Source organism: Coregonus clupeaformis, unplaced genomic scaffold, assembly GCF_020615455.1.
Source record: "Coregonus clupeaformis isolate EN_2021a unplaced genomic scaffold, ASM2061545v1 scaf0656, whole genome shotgun sequence".
In the NCBI taxonomy this organism is placed as follows: domain Eukaryota; kingdom Metazoa; phylum Chordata; class Actinopteri; order Salmoniformes; family Salmonidae; genus Coregonus; species Coregonus clupeaformis.
This window is the reverse complement of record NW_025534111.1, coordinates 240,001-260,474: the sequence shown is the minus strand read 5'-3', so window position 1 is coordinate 260,474 and position 20,474 is coordinate 240,001. Positions and strand designations below refer to the sequence as shown.

The window sequence follows — 20,474 nt, the reverse complement described above, 5'->3', positions numbered from 1 at the left end:
GTGTGTGTGTGTGTGTGGAGTGCATTGTGTGTGTGTGTGTGTGTGTGTGTGTGTGTGTGGAGTGCATAGTGTGTGTGTGTGTGTGTGTGGGGGGTTTTGAGAGGATGCCAATGGGTTCTGTTTGGACTCTTTGTTTGTGGAACTATCCTTCCTGCCCTCTGATGTGATATGGTCATGAATAGATCTCTGTGTCACACACACACACACACACACACTGATTTGCGTGGTGTTTATCTGATGATGGTGGTTGAGAGGGGAGAGCATGGTGGATACAGAGATAGACAGATACTGTAGAATAGACAGATACTGTAGAATAGATAGATACTGTAGAATAGATAGATACTGTAGAATCCGTGGTGGATAGATACTGTAGAATATAATGATAAATACTGTGATACCCACAGTAGAACCAATGGCCGACGTACGCTAGGCAGAAGAGGCAATTGCCTCAGGCCCTCACATCATCAAGGGGCCACGTGAGCTGGACATTAAAAAAAACATACTCTACTCCTCTTCCCTGGTATCATGCTAAACTGTTGGGAGACCATAGTGGATTCCAGGTAACTTCTCCATACTCTCTCTTCTAATAATATAATTACTCTACTCCTCTTCCTGGTAAGAGGAGAGGAGAGGGGATGAGGAGAGAGAGAGAGGAGAGAGAGAGAGGAGAGGAGAGGAGAGGGAGAGGAGAGGAGAGGAGAGAGGAGAGAGAGAGGAGAGGGAGGGGGGGGAGGGGAGAGAGGGGGAGGGGAGGGGAGGGAGAGGAGAGAGAGAGAGGAAGAGGGGAGAGGAGGAGAGGGAAGAGGGAGGAGAGGAGAGGAGAAGAGAAGAGGGGAGTAGGAGAGAGGAAGAGGGGAGGAGAGAGAGGAGGGGAGGAGGAGGGAGAGGGGAGAGGGAGAGAAGGAGGGGGGGGAGGGAGGAGAGAGAGGAGGAGAGGGAAGAGGGGGAGGAGAGAGGAGAGGAGGAAGGGGGAGGAGAGAGAAGAGGGAGGAGGGGGAGAGGGGAGAGAGAGGAGAGGGGAGGGTAGGGGAGAGGAGAGAGGAGGAGGGAGAGGGGAGGAGGAGAGGACAGAGGAGAGGGGAGAGGGGAGAGGAAGAGGAGAGAGGAGAGGGAGAGGAGAAGGAGAGAGAGGAGAGGCCACTAGCCTTGTAATGTTGAGATGCATCCCGAGTTCTATCCAGAGGGCGTGACCTGCGGGCTGTCGTCACCAACCAGTATAAAAAGGTGCAGCTGTGGCACGGAGCGGATGCTGTGGGAAAGCACAGAGGACTTGCGAGCGCCCATACACCACATTCTCTCTCTTTTTCCTCCCAACTCAGACACTTCCCCAAACAAAGAAGCTCGCAAGGCGGAGGAACAGACCGCATCTGTCCGAGCCACGGAATCCCTCTGTGACCAGAACAACAACACACACTCACCCGGACCGGTTGGAACCGAGAAAAGATCGATCATCATGTGTAGTAACGGGGCCAGTAACGGGACCAGCGACATGCTTCAGATCCAGTTCGGTTTGATCAACTGCGGGAATAAATACCTAACGGCTGAAACGTTCGGATTTAAAATCAACGCCTCGGCCACAAGTTTGAAGAAGAAGCAGATTTTGGACCCCTGGAGCAGAGCGGGAGGAGGCTGCCGGTAATGTGTTCTGTCTCAAGTCGCACCTGGGTCGTTACATAGCGGTGGATAAAGACGGGAACGTTACCGGGGATAGTGAGAGTTCTGGACCCGAGACCCGGTTCATCATCACGGCTCACGACGATGGGAGATGGTCTCTGCAGGTAGGATGAGAGGATGAGGGGGTGAGAGTGAACGCATGAGAGACTTGCCTATGTATTGTTACCCCTATTCATATACGGTAACCGCTTTGGCGCCTATTAACGATAGTATCTTCTGACCCGGGGGGTGTTAAAGAGTCCCGACGCTTGCTCTAAACGTTAACGCGCATCGCTTGGGGTACTGTTTTGGAAACATAAGGAATGTGTCTTTCATGTCGGCAAGAAATTATTTTCAAAAAAACAAACGGTAGCCTACATTTTCTAGTTCTACACACCTTTCTTTTTTTTTAATAGGGTTAATGTTCCCACAAGGCCTTATCTCCATGTCACGCGCATGTTTAAGGAAGACTGACAGAAAACCTAGGCGGCACCCGTTGCCAAAACGCTTTGAACACCTTAGCCTAGAGAACCGATGTTGAGTTGAATTGCCTGAACAAAAATATAAACGCAACATGCAACAATTTTCAAATATTTTTTTACAGTTTTTATATAAGGAAATCAGTCAATTGAAATAAATTCATTAGGCCTAATCTATGGATTTCACTCACCTGACTGACTGCAGGTCGCAGCCATGGGTGGGCCTGGGAGAGCCAGGCCCACCCACTGGGAAGCCAGGTCGCAGCCAATCAGAATGAGTTTTTCTCCACAAACGGGCTTTAATACAGACAGAAATACTCCTCAGCAGCCCCCCTCTCAGACGATACCGCAGGTAAAGGCCGGGTGTGGAGGTCCTGGGCTGGCTTGGTTACACGTGATCTGCGGTTGTGAGGCCTGTTGGACATACTGCCAAATTCTCTAAAACAACGTTGGAGGCGGCTTATGGTAGATAAATTAACATTAAATTCCCTGGCAACAGCTCTGGTGGACATTCCTGCAGTCAGCATGCCAATTGCACGCTCCCTCAACTTGAGACATCTGTGGCATTGTGTTGTGGGACAAAACTACACATTTTAGAGTGGCCTTTTATTGTCCCCAGCACGAGGTGCACCTGTGTAATGATCATGCTGTTTAATCATCTTCTTGATATTCCACACCTGTCAGGTGGATGGATTATCTTGGCGAAAAGGAGAAATGCTCACTAACAGGGGATGTAAACACATTTCTGCACAACATTTTGAGCACAGTAAGCTTTTTTGTGTGGATGGAACATTTCTGGGATCTTTTTATTTCAGCTCATGAGACATGGGACCAACACTTTTACATGTTGCGTTTTGTATTGTTGTGCAGTGTACTACATAGGGCAGAAATAAGCGTTTGGATCAGGAAAGTTTCCTCTCATGACCTCTACAAGCCAGAATGCTGAATAAAATGAAAGCCCGCTTTACCAGTTGTCCATGTGGTTGGTCCTTTTTGCAGGGAGGAATGTGAGACAAAATATCCATAGTGTCATCAACCTGACCTTCAGTATGCCGGTCTGTGTATCGTTTTGTATTTCTGCCTTTTTATATTCAATACTGTTGCAAACACTTCCAGCTGATTTGCGAGTGTAACCGTGTTGCTTCCGTCCCTCTCCTCGCCTCTACCTGGGCTCGAACCAGGGACCCTCTGCACACATCGACAACAGTCACCCTCAAGCACCGTTACCCGTCGCTCCACAAAAAGCCGCGCCCCTCTGCAAGAGCAAAGGGAAACAACTACTTCCAAGGTCTCAGAGCGAGTGACGTCACCCCGATTGAAATGCTACTAGCGCACCCGCTAACTAGCTAGCCATTTCACACCGGTTACAGAGGAAACGGCTTGGTCGACTACATTTGGCTATTGTTTACATGTTGTGCATCACTTCCCTGTGGATCCCCCTCCTACCGCCAAAAGGACCAACAAACATGTACAACCGGTAAAGTTTTTAAAAATGATTTTATTCAACATTCTGCCTCGTAGACACTACAGAACTTGTCCAGACTGGTAACATGGAGTAACCATGGTAACAGACTTGTCCAGACTGGTAACATGGAGTAACCATGGTAACAGACGTCTCCAGACTGGTAACATGGAGTAACCATGGTAACAGACTTCTCCAGACTGGCAACATGGAGTAACCATGGTAACAGACTTCTCCAGACTGGCAACATGGGTAACCATGGTAACAGACTTCTCCAGACTGGCAACATGGAGTAACCATGGTAACAGACTTCTCCAGACTGGTAACATGGAGTAACCATGGTAACAGACTTCTCCAGACTGGTAACATGGAGTAACCATGGTAACAGACTTCTCCAGACTGGTAACATGGAGTAACCATGGTAACAGACTTCTCCAGACTGGTAACATGGAGTAACCATGGTAACAGACTTCTCCAGACTGGTAACATGGAGTAACCATGGTAACAGACTTCTCCAGACTGGTAACATGGAGTAACCATGGTAACAGTCTGTTTTTAGACGAACACAACCTGTGTGTAAGCTAACTGGGTAGGAAGTGTAGTTGGTCAACTGGAGGTACCACAGCTTGTTGATCTGTGATAAACTGCTACAGTAAGCGTAGCTTTTTTTTTTTTTTGAAATATTATTTCTCGCTGATATGAAAGATAAGAGACCTATCAGCATTTGTTTTGAGAAAAAATACGGTTAGCAAAGCGATTTTATAGATTTTGGAAAGCGTTAAAACACAGCGTTTGGAATTGTAGTTCACGCTGGCGCTAAATGTTGGAGCGACTAAGCTGAAAAACCCAAACATAGGGATTGAATGTGCTTGTTTGTGTGTGTGTGTGTGTGTGTGAAGTGTAGTGTGTGTCTAATGTGTGGAGGTGTTTTGTCAGAAAGAGGAAATAGACGATGTAGTGTGTGATTTTGTATATTCTCATGGGTTTCAGTCAGAGGTCCACGGCAGATATCTGGGAGGCACAGAGGATCGGATCAGCTGCTTTGCCCAGGTAGGTATGTTCAGACTGCATGATGAGCTGAAGAACGTTCATAACCTCTCTTTCTCTACATGATGTTGTTAAATAACGTACGTACGTACGCCGTGTTCCTAGTGTGTGTCCTATATTTGTGTATGTGTTTCTCTCTTGTCTCTCTTCTTGTCTCTCTGTCTCTCTGTCTCTCTGTCTCTCTGTCTCTCTGTCTCTCTCTGCCTCTCTCTCTCTGTCTCTCTCTGTCTCTCTCTGTCTCTCTCTCTCTCTCTGTCTCTCTCTCTCTCTCTCTCTCTCTCTCTCTCTCTCTCTCTCTCTCTCTCTCTCTCTCTCTCTCTCTCTCTCTCTCTCTCTCTCTCTCTCTCTCTCTCTCTCTCTCTCTCTCTCTCTCTCTCTCTCTCTCTCTCTCTCTCTCTCTCTCTCTCTCTTCTCTCTCTGTCTCTGTCTCTCTCTCTCTTCTCTCTTCTCTCTCTCTCTCTCTTCTCTCTTTCTCTCTCTCTCTCTCTCTCTCTCTCTCGCTCTCTCCCAGACTGCATCGTGGCTGAAAAATGGAGCGTTCACATTGCTATGCACCCTCAGGTAACACACACACACAACCCCCCCGCCCCTCTCCTCCACCCTCCCCCTCTAACACCTGACCTCTAACCCCACCCCTCCAGGTGAACATCTTCAGCGTGACCAGGAAGCGTTATGCCCACCTGTCCTCTAAGGTGGGCCGAGGTCTCTATAGACCGAGGCGTCCCGTGGGGATGGACTCCCTAATCACCCTGGTGTTCCGAGACCACCTACCACCTGCAGGCGTCTGATAACCGCTTCCTGAAGAACGCGGCAGCCTGGAGGCCACGCCCGACAGACCACCGGATACACGCTGGAGTTCCGCTCTGGGAAGGTGGCGTTCAGGGATTGTTTTGGCCGCTACCTGGTGCCGTCGGGGCCGAGCGGGACCATGAAGAGTGGGAAGAGCAGCCGCGTGGGGAAGGATGAGATGTTCTCTCTGGAGCAGAGTCCCCTCAGGTGGTTCTCACCGCCGAAAGCGAGAGGAACGTCTCCACCAGGCCGTGGACCAACACAACCTTATAGAACAGCACTAGAACCTAACCGGGCAAGGTAGGACCAACACAACCTTATAGAACAGTACTAGAACCTACCCAGGCAAGGTAGGACCAACACAACCTTATAGAACACTACTAGAACCTAACCGGACAAGGTAGGACCAACACAACCTTATAGAACAGCACTAGAACCTAACCAGACAAGGTAGGATCCAACACAACCTTATAGAACAGCACTAGAACCTAACCAGACAAGGTAGGACCAACACAACCTTATAGAACACTACTAGAACCTAACCGGACAAGGTAGGACCAACACAACCTTATAGAACAGTACTAGAACCTAACCAGACAAGGTAGGACCAACACAACCTTATAGAACAGTACTAGAACCTAACCTGACAAGGTAGGACCAACACAACCTTATAGAACAGTACTAGAACCTAGCGTTAGGACCAACACAACCTTATAGAACAGCACTAGAACCTAACCGGACAAGGTAGGACCAACACAACCTTATAGAACAGTACTAGAACCTAACCAGACAGGTAGGACTCAACACAACCTTATAGAACAGTACTAGAACCTAACCAGACAAGGTAGGAACAACACAACCTTATAGAACACTACTAGAACCTAACGTAGGACCAACACAACCTTATAGAACAGTACTAGAACCTAACCAGACAAGGTAGGACCAACACAACCTTATAGAACACTACTAGAACCTAACGTAGGACCAACACAACCTTATAGAACAGTACTAGAACCTAACCGGACAAGGTAGGACCAACACAACCTTATAGAACAGCACTAGAACCTAACCAGACAAGGTAGGACCAACACAACCTTATAGAACAGTACTAGAACCTAACCAGACAAGGTAGGACCAACACAACCTTATAGAACAGCACTAGAACCTAACCAGACAAGGTAGGACCAACACAACCTTATAGAACAGTACTAGAACCTAACCGGACAAGGTAGGACCAACACAACCTTATAGAACAGTACTAGAACCTAACCAGACAAGGTAGGACCAACACAACCTTATAGAACAGTACTAGAACCTAACCAGACAAGGTAGGACCAACACAACCTTATAGAACAGTACTAGAACCTAACGTAGGACCAACACAACCTTATAGAACAGTACTAGGAACCTAACCAGACAAGGTAGGACCAACACAACCTTATAGAACAGTACTAGAACCTACCCAGGCAAGGTAGGACCAACACAACCTTATAGAACAGTACTAGAACCTAACCGGACAAGGTAGGACCAACACAACCTTATAGAACACTACTAGAACCTAACCAGGCAAGGTAGGAGCAACACAACCTTATAGAACACTACTAGAACCTAACCAGGCAAGGTGGACCAACACAACCTTATAGAACAGTACTAGAACCTAACCGGGCAAGGTAGGACCAACACAACCTTATAGAACAGTACTAGAACCTAACCAGACAAGGTAGGACCAACACAACCTTATAGAACAGTACTAGAACCTAACCAGACAAGGTAGGACCAACACAACCTTATAGAACAGTACTAGAACCTAACCAGACAAGGTAGGACCAACACAACCTTATAGAACAGTACTAGAACCTAACCAGACAAGGTAGGACTCAACACAACCTTATAGAACAGTACTAGAACCTACCCAGGCAAGGTAGGACCAACACAACCTTATAGAACAGTACTAGAACCTACCCAGGCAAGGTAGGACCAACACAACCTTATAGAACAGTACTAGAACCTAACCGGACAAGGTAGGACCAACACAACCTTATAGAACAGTACTAGAACCTAACCGGACCAGGTAGGACCAACACAACCTTATAGAACAGTACTAGAACCTAACCAGGCAAGGTAGGACCAACACAACCTTATAGAACAGTACTAGAACCTAACGTAGGACCAACACAACCTTATAGAACAGTACTAGAACCTAACGTAGGACCAACACAACCTTATAGAACAGCACTAGAACCTAACCAGACAAGGTAGGACCAACACAACCTTATAGAACAGTACTAGAAGCCTAACCGGACAAGGTAGGACCAACACAACCTTATAGAACAGTACTAGAACCTAACCAGACAAGGTAGGACCAACACAACCTTATAGAACAGTACTAGAACCTAACCAACAAGGTAGGACCAACACAACCTTATAGAACAGTACTAGAACCTAACGTAGGACCAACACAACCTTATAGAACAGTACTAGGACCTAACCAGACAAGGTAGGACCAACACAACCTTATAGAACAGTACTAGAACCTACCCAGGCAAGTTAGGACCAACACAACTCTTAGATAGAACAGTTACTAGAACCTAACCGGACAAGGTAGGACCAACACAACCTTATAGAACACTACTAGAACCTAACCAGGCAAGGTAGGAGCAACACAACCTTATAGAACACTACTAGAACCTAACCAGGCAAGGTAGGACCAACACAACCTTATAGAACGTACTAGAACCTAACCGGGCGTAGGACCAACACAACCTTAAGAACAGTACTAGAACCTAACCAGACAAGGTAGGACCAACACAACCTTATAGAACAGTACTAGAACCTAACCAGACAAGGTAGGACCAACACAACCTTATAGAACAGTACTAGAACCTAACCAGACAAGGTAGGACCAACACAACCTTATAGAACAGTACTAGAACCTAACCAGACAAGGTAGGCCAACACAACCTTATAGAACAGTACTAGAACCTACCCAGGCAAGGTAGGACCAACACAACCTTATAGAACAGTACTAGAACCTACCCAGGCAAGGTAGGACCAACACAACCTTATAGAACAGTACTAGAACCTAACCGGACAAGGTAGGACCAACACAACCTTATAGAACAGTACTAGAACCTAACCGGACCAGGTAGGACCAACACAACCTTATAGAACAGTACTAGAACCTAACCAGGCAAGGTAGGACCAACACAACCTTATAGAACAGTACTAGAACCTAACGTTAGGGACCAACACAACCTTATAGAACAGTACTAGAACCTAACGTTAGGACCAACACAACCTTATAGAACAGTACTAGAACCTAACCAGACAAGGTAGGACCAACACAACCTTATAGAACAGAACTAGAACCTAACCGGACAAGGTAGGACCAACACAACCTTATAGAACAGTACTAGAACCTAACCGGACAAGGTAGGACCAACACAACCTTATAGAACAGTACTAGAACCTAACCAGGCAAGGTAGGACCAACACAACCTTATAGAACAGTACTAGAACCTAACCAGGCAAGGTAGGACCAACACAACCTTATAGAACGGTACTAGAACCTAACCAGACAAGGTAGGACCAACACAACCTTATAGAACAGTACTAGAGCCTGCTTAGGACCAGCACAACCTTTGACTCTAGAACCAACGTAGGACCAACACAACCTTATAGAACATACTAGAACCTAACGAGACCAACACAACCTTATAGAACAGTACTAGAACCTAACGAGAACCAACACAACCTTATAGAACAGTACTAGAACCTAACCAGACAAGGTAGGACCAACACAACCTTATAGAACAGTACTAGAACCTAACCGGACAGTAGGACCAACACAACCTTATAGAACAGTACTAGAACCTAACCGGACAAAGGTAGGACCAACACAACCTTATAGAACAGTACTAGGAACCTAACCAGGCAAGGTAGGACTCAGGGGTGTGGGTGTGTGTGTTGGAGTAGCTAATCGCTCATGGACAGACTATGTAAACATAAATGGTACCGTATATCTGTCAACCAGCAGCATTAGTTTCCGTGCTTTGGACAAATCATGAATTGCATCTTTCAGATTTCAGAAGGCCAGGGGACATTCTGCTCAGAGACCTGCCAGTAACTAGTAAAGACAGAGAGGCCAGGGGACTTCTGCTCAGAGACCTGCCAGTAACTAGTAAAGACAGAGAGGCCAGGGGACATTCTGCTCAGAGACCTGCCAGTAACTAGTAAAGACAGAGAGGCCAGGGGACATTCTGCTCAGAGACCTGCCAGTAACTAGTAAAGACAGAGAGGCCAGGGGACATTCTGCTCAGAGACCTGCCAGTAACTAGTAAAGACAGAGAGGCCAGGGACATTCTGCTCAGAGACCTGCCAGTAACTAGTAAAGACAGAGAGGCCAGGGGACAGTTCTGCTCAGAGACCTGCCAGTAACTAGTAAAGACAGAGAGGCCAGGGGACATTCTGCTCAGAGACCTGCCAGTAACTAGTAAAGACAGAGAGGCCAGGGGACATTCTGCTCAGAGACCTGCCAGTAACTAGTAAAGACAGAGAGGCCAGGGGACATTCTGCTCAGAGACCTGCCAGTAACTAGTAAAGACAGAGAGGCCAGGGACATTCTGCTCAGAGACCTGCCAGTAACTAGTAAAGACAGAGAGGCCAGGGGACATTCTGCTCAGAGACCTGCCAGTAACTAGTAAAGACAGAGAGGCCAGGGGACATTCTGCTCAGAGACCTGCCAGTAACTAGTAAAGACAGAGAGGCCAGGGGACATTCTGCTCAGAGACCTGCCAGTAACTAGTAAAGACAGAGGCCAGGGGACATTCTGCTCAGAGACCTGCCAGTAACTAGTAAAGACAGAGAGGCCAGGGGACATTCTGCTCAGAGACCTGCCAGTAACTAGTAAAGACAGAGAGGCCAGGGGACATTCTGCTCAGAGACCTGCCAGTAACTAGTAAAGACAGAGAGGCCAGGGGACATTCTGCTCAGAGACCTGCCAGTAACTAGTAAAGACAGAGAGGCCAGGGGACATTCTGCTCAGAGACCTGCCAGTAACTAGTAAAGACAGAGAGGCCAGGGGACATTCTGCTCAGAGACCTGCCAGTAACTAGTAAAGACAGAGAGGCCAGGGGACATTCTGCTCAGAGACCTGCCAGTAACTAGTAGAGACAGAGGCCAGGGGGACATTCTGCTCAGAGACCTGCCAGTAACTAGTAAAGACAGAGGCCAGGGGACATTCTGCTCATAGACCTGCCAGTAACTAGTAAAGACAGAGAGGCCAGGGACATTCTGCTCATAGACCTGCCAGTAACTAGTAAAGACAGAGAGGCCAGGGGACATTCTGCTCAGAGACCTGCCAGTAACTAGTAAAGACAGGGACATTCTGCTCATAGACCTGCCAGTAACTAGTAAAGACAGAGAGGCCAGGGGACATTCTGCTCAGAGACCTGCCAGGTCCAGTAACTAGTAAAGACAGGGGACATTCTGCTCAGAGACCTGCCAGTAACTAGTAAAGACAGTCGGCAATAGCAATACACAGAGGCCAGGGGACATTCTGCTCAGAGACCTGCCAGTAACTAGTAAAGACAGTGGCCAGGGGACATTCTGCTCAGAGACCTGCCAGTAACTAGTAAAGACAGTGGCCAGGGGACATTCTGCTCAGAGACCTGCCAGTAACTAGTAAAGACAGTGGCCAGGGGACATTCTGCTCAGAGACCTGCCAGTAACTAGTAAAGACAGAGAGGCCAGGGGACATTCTGCTCAGAGACCTGCCAGTAACTAGTAAAGACATAGAGGCCAGGGGACATTCTGCTCAGAGACCTGCCAGTAACTAGTAAAGACATAGAGGCCAGGGGACATTCTGCTCAGAGACCTGCCAGTAACTAGTAAAGACAGAGAGGCCAGGGGACATTCTGCTCAGAGACCTGCCAGTAACTAGTAAAGACATAGAGGCCAGGGGACATTCTGCTCAGAGACCTGCCAGTAACTAGTAAAGACAGAGAGCGGAGCTCTTCATTGCGATTCCGTCCTCGTTCGATCTCTTAACACATATGGACCCAGAACTTTATGGGGCAGCTGACCAACTACACAAGACTTTAGTTCTGTCTGGGTCAACAATCACACAGCACACACACTGATGTCAACAATCACACACACTGATGTCAACAATCAATAATTAATTTGCAAACCAAACCCGTGTGTGTGTCTTCCATATGTAACTATTCTGCGTCTGAATGTGAGACATCCCAGTGGGGTCATCTCTGGCCCCGCCCCGTCTGAATGGGAGACATCCCAGTAGGGTCATCTCTGCCCCGCCCCGTCTGAATGGGAGACATCCCAGTAGGGTCATCTCTGGCCCGCCCCGTCTGAATGGGAGACATCCCATTGGGGTCATCTCTGGCTCCGCCCCGTCTGAATGGGAGACATCCCAGTGGGGTCATCTCTGGCTCTGTGCTGAACACGCAACTATAACAACCACATGAACAAGTGTTTTATCTTTCTAGATGTTATTCTGTCGGATTATATGCTAGATATATACTGCTCTAAAAAATAAAGGGAACACTAAAATAACACATCCTAGATCTGAATGAATGAAATAATCTCATTAAATACTTTTTTCTTTACATAGTTGAATGTGCTGACAACAAAATCACACAAAAATTATCAATGGAAATCAAATGTATCAACCCATGGAGGTCTGGATTTGAGTCACCCTCAAAATTAAAGTGGAACCACACTACAGGCTGATCCAACTTTGATGTAATGTCCTTAAAACAAGTCAAAATGAGGCTCAGTAGTGTGTGTGGCCTCCACGTGCCTGTATGACCTCCCTACAACGCCTGGGCATGCTCCTGATGAGGTGGTGGAAGGTCTCCTGAGGGATCTCCTCCCAGACCTGGACCAAAGCATCCGCCAACTCCTGGACAGTCTGTGGTGCAACGTGGCGTTGGTGGATGGAGCGAGACATGATGTGCTCAATTGGATTCAGGTCTGGGGAACGGGCGGGCCAGTCCATAGCATCAATGCCTTCCTCTTGCAGGATCTGCTGACACACTCCAGCCACATGAGGTCTAGCATTGTCTTGCATTAGGGGGAACCCAGGGCCAACCGCACCAGCATATGATCTCACAAGGGGGTCTGAGGATCTCATCTCGGTACCTAATGGCAGTCAGGCTACCTCTGGCGAGCACATGGAGGGCTGTGCAGCCCCCAAAGAAATGCCACCCCACACCATGACTGACCCACCGCCAAACCGGTCATGCTGGAGGATGTTGCAGGCAGCAGAACGTTCTCCACGGCGTCTCCAGACTCTGTCACGTGCTCAGTGTGAACCTGCTTTCATCTGTGAAGAGCACAGGGCGCCAGTGGCAAATTTGCCAATCTTTGTGTTCTCTGGCAAATGCCAAACGTCCTGCACGGTGTTTGGCTGTAAGCACAACCCCCCACCTGTGGACGTCAGGCCCTCATACCACCCTCATGGAGTCTGTTTCTGACCGTTTGAGCAGACACATGCACATTTGTGGCCTGCTGGAGGTCATTTTGCAGGGCTCTGGCAGTGCTCCTCCTGCTCCTCCTTGCACAAAGGCGGAGGTAGCGGTCCTGCTGCTGGGTTGTTGCCCTCCACGGCCTCCTCCACGTCTCCTGATGTACTGGCCTGTCTCCTGGTAGCGCCTCCATGCTCTGGACACTACGCTGACACACAGCAAACCTTCTTGCCACAGCTCGCATTGATGTGCCATCCTGGATGAGCTGCACTACCTGAGCCACTTGTGTGGGTTGTAGACTCCGTCTCATTCTACCACTAGAGTGAAAGCACCGCCAGCATTCAAAAGTGACCAAAACATCATCCAGGAAGCATAGGAACTGAGAAGTGGTCTGTGGTCACCACCTGCAGAACCAGTCCTTTATTGGGGGGTGTCTTGCTAATTGCCTATAATTTCCACCTGTTGTCTAATCCATTTGCACAACAGCATGTGAAATTTATTGTCAATCAGTGTTGCTTCCTAAGTGGACAGTTTGATTTCACAGAAGTGTGATTGACTTGGAGTTACATTGTGTTGTTTTAAGTGTTCCCTTTATTTTTTTGAGCAGTGTATTTAGATATATAGATAGATATAGTAACGCGTTTTATCTTTCTAGCTGTTAGTCTGTCTTATATATATATATATATATATATATATAATTATTAAGTAGCAGTACATCCCAGGAATCCAATAGTAATGTAAAAAATAAATAATGTAATATGGTTCTGATTTACTAAGTCCAGTAGATAGATGGGTTATAGCCCACATGCTGCTGTCCGTAGAAACACAACCACATTATCCTGGTCCTATTATATACAACCACATTATCCTGGTCCTATTATATACAACCACGGTATCCTGGTCCTATTATATACAACCACATTATCCTGGTCCTATTATATACAACCACATTATCCTGGTCCTATTATATACAACCACATTATCCTGGTCCTATTATATACAACCACATTATCCTGGTCCTATTATATACAACCACATTATCCTGGTCCTATGATATACAACCACATTATCCTGGTCCTATGATATACAACCACATTATCCTGGTCCTATTATATACAACCGCATTATCCTGGTCCTATTATATACAACCGCATTATCCTGGTCCTATTATATACAACCGCATTATCCTGGTCCTATTATATACAACCACATTATCCTGGTCCTATTATATACAACCACATTATCCTGGTCCTATTATATACAACCACATTATCCTGGTCCTATTATATACAACCACATTATCCTGGTCCTATTATATACAACCACATTATCCTGGTCCTATTATATACAACCACATTATCCTGGTCCTATTATATACAACCACATTATCCTGGTCCTATTATATACAACCACATTATCCTGGCCCTATTATATACAACCACATTATCCTGGTCCTATTATATACAACCACATTATCCTGGTCCTATTATATACAACCACATTATCCTGGTCCTATTATATACAACCACATTATCCTGGTCCTATTATATACAACCACATTATCCTGGTCCTATTATATACAACCACATTATCCTGGTCCTATTATATACAACCACATTATCCTGGTCCTATTATATACAACCACATTATCCTGGTCCTATTATATACAACCACATTATCCTGGTCCTATTATATACAACCACATTATCCTGGTCCTATTATATACAACCACATTATCCTGGTCCTATTATATACAACCACATTATCCCGGTCCTATTATATACAACCATATTATCCCGGTCCTATTATATACAACCACATTATCCCGGTCCTATTATATACAACCACATTATCCCGGTCCTATTATATACAATCACATTATCCCGGTCCTATTATATACAATCACATTATCCTGGTCCTATTATATACAACCACATTATCCTAGTCCTATTATATACAAACACATTATCCTGGTCCTATTATATACAACCACATTATCCTGGTCCTATTATATACAATCACATTATCCTAGTCCTATTATATACAACCACATTATCCTGGTCCTATTATATACAATCACATTATCCTAGTCCTATTATATACAACCACATTATCCTGGTCCTATTATATACAACCACATTATCCTGGTCCTATTATATGCAACCACATTATCCTAGTCCTATTATATACAACCACATTATCCTGGTCCTATTATATACAATCACATTATCCTAGTCCTATTATATACAACCACATTATCCTGGTCCTATTATATACAACCACATTATCCTGGTCCTATTATATACAATCACATTATCCTAGTCCTATTATATACAACCACATTATCCTGGTCCTATTATATACAATCACATTATCCTAGTCCTATTATATACAACCACATTATCCTGGTCCTATTATATACAACCACATTATCCTGGTCCTATTATATACGACCACATTATCCTAGTCCTATTATACAACCACATTATCCTGGTCCTATTATATACAATCACATTATCCTAGTCCTATTATATACAATCACATTATCCTAGTCCTATTATATACAACCACATTATCCTGGTCCTATTATATACAACCACATTATCCTGGTCCTATTATATACAACCACATTATCCTGGTCCTATTATATACAATCACATTATCCTGGTCCTATTATATACAACCACATTATCCTGGTCCTATTATATACAACCACATTATCCTGGTCCTATTATATACAACCACATTATCCTGGTCCTATGATATACAATCACATTGTCCTAATCCTATTATATACAATCAGAATATTATATAGAATTAGACTGCTATTCTATTTCTGTATGTTCTTAAGTCACACCACAGGAAGCAGACACTTCCCTCCCCCCAGCCCTTTGTCAGCCCGGTGCAGCTAGAATATAATCTGTCAGTTTTCTGAGCTGTGCACTGCAGACACCCAGCAGCCTCTCCTCACCTCCTCTCTCCTCTGCTCCTCCTCTCTCCCTCCTCCTCCTCTCTGTCCTCCTCCTCCTCTCCTCACCTCCTCTCAGACACAGCATGGCATCTGTCTCTCTCTGTGTGGTGGTCAGATGGACCAGAGACGACAACTCCTGTTTATATTGATGTTAGAGAAAAAGGAGAAAGTCTGAAAGAGCAGAGAGCTGGAGGAGAGGCTCCACACAGCTTAGTGTGGTGAAACAGCTCTGGCACGCTGGGGGTGTGTGCTGACTCCTGTCATTGGGCCGGCCTGGGGGTGTGTGCTGACTCCTGTCATTGGGCCGGCCTGGGGGTGTGTGCTGACTCCTGTCATTGGGCCGGCCTGGGGGTGTGTGCTGACTCCTGTCATTGGGCCGGCCTGGGGGTGTGTGTTGACTCCTATCATTGGGCCGGGCTGGGGGTGTGTGCTGACTCCTGTCTTTGGGCCGGGCTGGGGGTGTGTGCTGACTCCTGTCATTGGGCCGGCCTGGGGGTGTGTGTTGACTCCTATCATTGGGCCGGGCTGGGGGTGTGTGCTGACTCCTGTCTTTGGGCCGGCCTGGGGGTGTGTGCTGGCTCCTGTCATTGGGCCGGCCTGGGGGTGTGTGCTGACTCCTGTCTTTGGGCCGGCCTGGGGGTGTGTGCTGACTCCTGTCTTTGGGCCGGCCTGGGGGTGTGTGCTGACTCCTGTCATTGGGCCGGCCTGGGGGTGTGTGTTGACTCCTATCATTGGGCCGGGCTGGGGTGTGTGCTGACTCCTGTCTTTGGGCCGGGCTGGGGGTGTGTGCTGACTCCTGTCATTGGGCCGGCCTGGGGGTGTGTGCTGACTCCTGTCATTGGGCCGGGCTGGGGGTGTGTGCTGACTCCTGTCATTGGGCCGGGCTGGGGGTGTGTGTTGACTCCTGTCATTGGGCCGGGCTGGGGGTGTGTGCTGACTCCTGTCATTGGGCCGGCCTGGGGGTGTGTGCTGACTCCTGTCTTTGGGCCGGGCTGGGGGTGTGTGCTGACTCCTGTCTTTGGGCCGAGGGTAGGTGATGACTCCTATCATTGGGCCGGGCTGGGAGTGTGTGCTGACTCCTGTCTTTGGGCCGAGGGTAGGTGATGACTCCTATCATTGGGCCGGCCTGGGGGTGTGTGCTGACTCCTGTCTTTGGGCCGAGGGTAGGTGATGACTCCTATCATTGGGCCGGCCTGGGGGTGTGTGCTGACTCCTGTCTTTGGGCCGGCCTGGGGGTGTGTGCTGACTCCTGTCTTTGGGCCGGGCTGGGGGTGTGTGCTGACTCCTGTCTTTGGGCCGAGGGTAGGTGATGACTCCTATCATTGGGCCGGGCTGGGAGTGTGTGCTGACTCCTGTCTTTGGGCCGAGGGTAGGTGATGACTCCTATCATTGGGCCGGCCTGGGGTGTGTGCTGACTCCTGTCTTTGGGCCGAGGGTAGGTGATGACTCCTATCATTGGGCCGGCCTGGGGTGTGTGCTGACTCCTGTCTTTGGGCCGGCCTGGGGGTGTGTGCTGACTCCTGTCTTTGGGCCGGGCTGGGGGTGTGTGCTGCCTCCTGTCTTTGGGCCGAGGGTAGGTGATGACTCCTATCATTGGGCCGGGCTGGGAGTGTGTGCTGACTCCTGTCTTTGGGCCGGGCTGGGGGTGTGTGCTGACTCCTGTCTTTGGGCCGGCCTGGGGGTGTGTGCTGACTCCTGTCATTGGTCCGGCCTGGGGGGTGTGTGTTGACTCTGTCTTTGGGCCGGCCTGGGGGTGTGTGCTGACTCCTATCATTGGGCCGGGCCGGGGGTGTGCTGACTCCTGTCATTGGACCGGCCTGGGGGTGTGTGCTGCCTCCTGTCTTTGGGCCGGGCTGGGGGTGTGTGCTGACTCCTGTCATTGGGCCGGGCTGGGGGGTGTGTTGACTCCTGTCTTTGGGCCGAGGGTAGGTGATGACTCCTGTCTTTGGGCAGGGCTGGGGGTGTGTGCTGACTCCTGTCATTGGGCCGGGCTGGGGTGTGTGCTGACTCCTATCATTGGGCCGGCCTGGGGGTGTGTGTTGACTCCTGTCTTTGGTCCGGCCAGGGGTGTGTGCTGACTCCTGTCTTTGGGCCAGCCTGGGGGTGTGTGCTGACTCCTGTCATTGGGCCGGGCTGGGGGTGTGTGCTGACTCCTGTCTTTGGGCCGGGCTGGGGGTGTGTGCTGACTCCTGTCTTTGGGCAGGGCTGGGGGTGTGTGCTGACTCCTGTCTTTGGGCAGGGCTGGGGGTGTGTGCTGCCTCCTGTCATTGGGCCGGCCTGGGGGTGTGTGCTGACTCCTGTCATTGGGCCGGGCTGGGGTGTGTGTTGACTCCTGTCTTTGGGCAGGGCTGGGGGGTGTGTGCTGACTCTGTCTTTGGGCCGGCCTGGGGTGTGTGCTGACTCCTGTCTTTGGGCCGGGCTGGGGGTGTGTGCTGACTCCTGTCTTTGGGCAGGGCTGGGGGTGTGTGCTGACTCCTGTCTTTGGGCCAGGCTGGGGGTGTGTGCTGACTCTGTCTTTGGGCCGAGGGTAGGTGATGACTCCTATCATTGGGCCGGGCTGGGAGTGTGTGCTGACTCCTGTCTTTGGGCCGGCCTGGGGGGTGCTGACTCCTGTCTTTGGGCCAGGCTGGGGGTGTGTGCTGACTCCTGTCTTTGGGCCGGCCTGGGGGTGTGTGCTGACTCCTGTCTTTGGGCCGGCCTGGGGGGTGTGTGCTGACTCCTGTCTTTGGGCAGGGCTGGGGGTGTGTGCTGACTCCTGTCTTTGGGCAGGGCTGGGGGGTGTGTGCTGACTCCTGTCTTTGGGCCGGGCTGGGGGGTGTGTGCTGACTCCTGTCTTTGGGCCGAGGGTAGGTGATGACTCCTATCATTGGGCCGGGCTGGGAGTGTGTGCTGACTCCTGTCTTTGGGCCGGCCTGGGGGGTGCTGACTCCTGTCTTTGGGCCAGGCTGGGGGTGTGTGCTGACTCCTGTCTTTGGGCCGGGCTGGGGGTGTGTGCTGACTCCTGTCTTTGGGCCGGCCTGGGGGGTGTGTGCTGACTCCTGTCTTTGGGCAGGGCTGGGGGTATGTGCTGACTCCTCTTGTGTGTGGCAGCTGCAGTGCTGGTGTTTTTGTCTGGATGCGTGCCAAGGGAGGGACACTTTGCAAAGCTGTGTGTGTGTGTGTGTGTGATCCAGAGATGGGAACTCGGCACTGTCTGGTCTTGACTCCATCTCTGGCGTGAACACAACACGTGTCATTGTGTTACAGGAGAGAGTCGGTACTCCGAGGCTTTATGAAAGCATAAGATAACATGGAGACCTGATCCCAGATCAGTACTCCGAGGCTTTATGAAAGCATAAGATAACATGGAGACCTGATCCCAGATCAGTACTCCGAGGCTTTATGAGTGCATAAGATAACATGGAGACCTGATCCCAGATCAGTACTCCAGGGCTTTATGAGTGCATAAGATAACATGGAGACCTGATCCCAGATCAGTACTCCAGGGCTTTATGAGTGCATAAGATAACATGGAGACCTGATCCCAGATCAGTACTCCAGGGCTTTATGAGTGCATAAGATAACATGGAGACCTGATCCCAGATCAGTACTCCAGGGCTTTATGAGTGCATAAGATAACATGGAGACCTGATCCCAGATCAGTACTCCAGGGCTTTATGAGTGCATAAGATAACATGGAGACCTGATCCCAGATCAGTACTCCAGGGCTTTATGAGTGCTTAAGATAACATGGAGACCTGATCCCAGATCAGTACTCCGAGGCTTTATGAAAGCATAAGATAACATGGAGACCTGATCCCAGATCAGTACTCCGAGGCTTTATGAAAGCATAAGATAACATGGAGACCTGATCCCAGATCAGTACTCCGAGGCTTTATGAATGCGGGGGCCCTGAGGTAGACGGCATGGGCTCAATATGACGCATCAAAACACACTGCTGCTTGGAGCTCCTAAACAACTTCCTGACTGGGGTCCATAGAAGAATATAAGCAACAGCTTTTCACACTGATCTGGGATCAGGTCTCCATGTTATCTCATGCACTCATAAAGCCCTGGAGTACTGATCTGGGATCAGGTCTCCATGTTATCTTATGCACTCATAAAGCCCTGGAGTACTGATCTGGGATCAGGTCTTCATGTTATCTTATGCACTCATAAAGCCCTGGAGTACTGATCTGGGATCAGGTCTCCATGTTATCTCATGCACTCATAAAGCCTCGGAGTACTGATCTGGGATCAGGTCTCCATGTTATCTTAAGCACTCATAAAGCCCTGGAGTACTGATCTGGGATCAGGCTCTCCATGTTATCTTATGCTTTCATAAAGCCCTGGAGTACTGATCTGGGATCAGGTCTCCATGTTATCTTATGCACTCATAAAGCCCTGGAGTACTGATCTGGGATCAGGTCTCCATGTTATCTTATGCACTCATAAAGCCCTGGAGTACTGATCTGGGATCAGGTCTCCATGTTATCTTATGCACTCATAAAGCCTCGGAGTACTGATCTGGGATCAGGTCTCCATGTTATCTTATGCTTTCATAAAGCCTCGGAGTACTGATCTGGGATCAGGTCTCCATGTTATCT

General features: G+C 48.6%; 1 protein-coding gene across 1 annotated transcript in view; it reads left to right on the top strand.

The window, feature by feature from the left end:
* The first annotated feature begins 1,397 nt into the window (after positions 1 to 1,397).
* The window catches only part of LOC121555982 (fascin), a 47,622-nt gene continuing 28,545 nt past the window's right edge, over positions 1,398 to 20,474 (top strand). The window contains 9 exon segments of the mRNA XM_045216262.1: positions 1,398 to 1,600; positions 1,602 to 1,778; positions 4,585 to 4,648; positions 5,153 to 5,202; positions 5,283 to 5,407; positions 5,409 to 5,456; positions 5,458 to 5,627; positions 5,630 to 5,678; positions 5,776 to 5,780. Of these exon segments, the coding sequence (XP_045072197.1) occupies positions 1,454 to 1,600; positions 1,602 to 1,778; positions 4,585 to 4,648; positions 5,153 to 5,202; positions 5,283 to 5,407; positions 5,409 to 5,456; positions 5,458 to 5,627; positions 5,630 to 5,678; positions 5,776 to 5,780 (835 nt within the window). The 5' untranslated portion in view covers positions 1,398 to 1,453.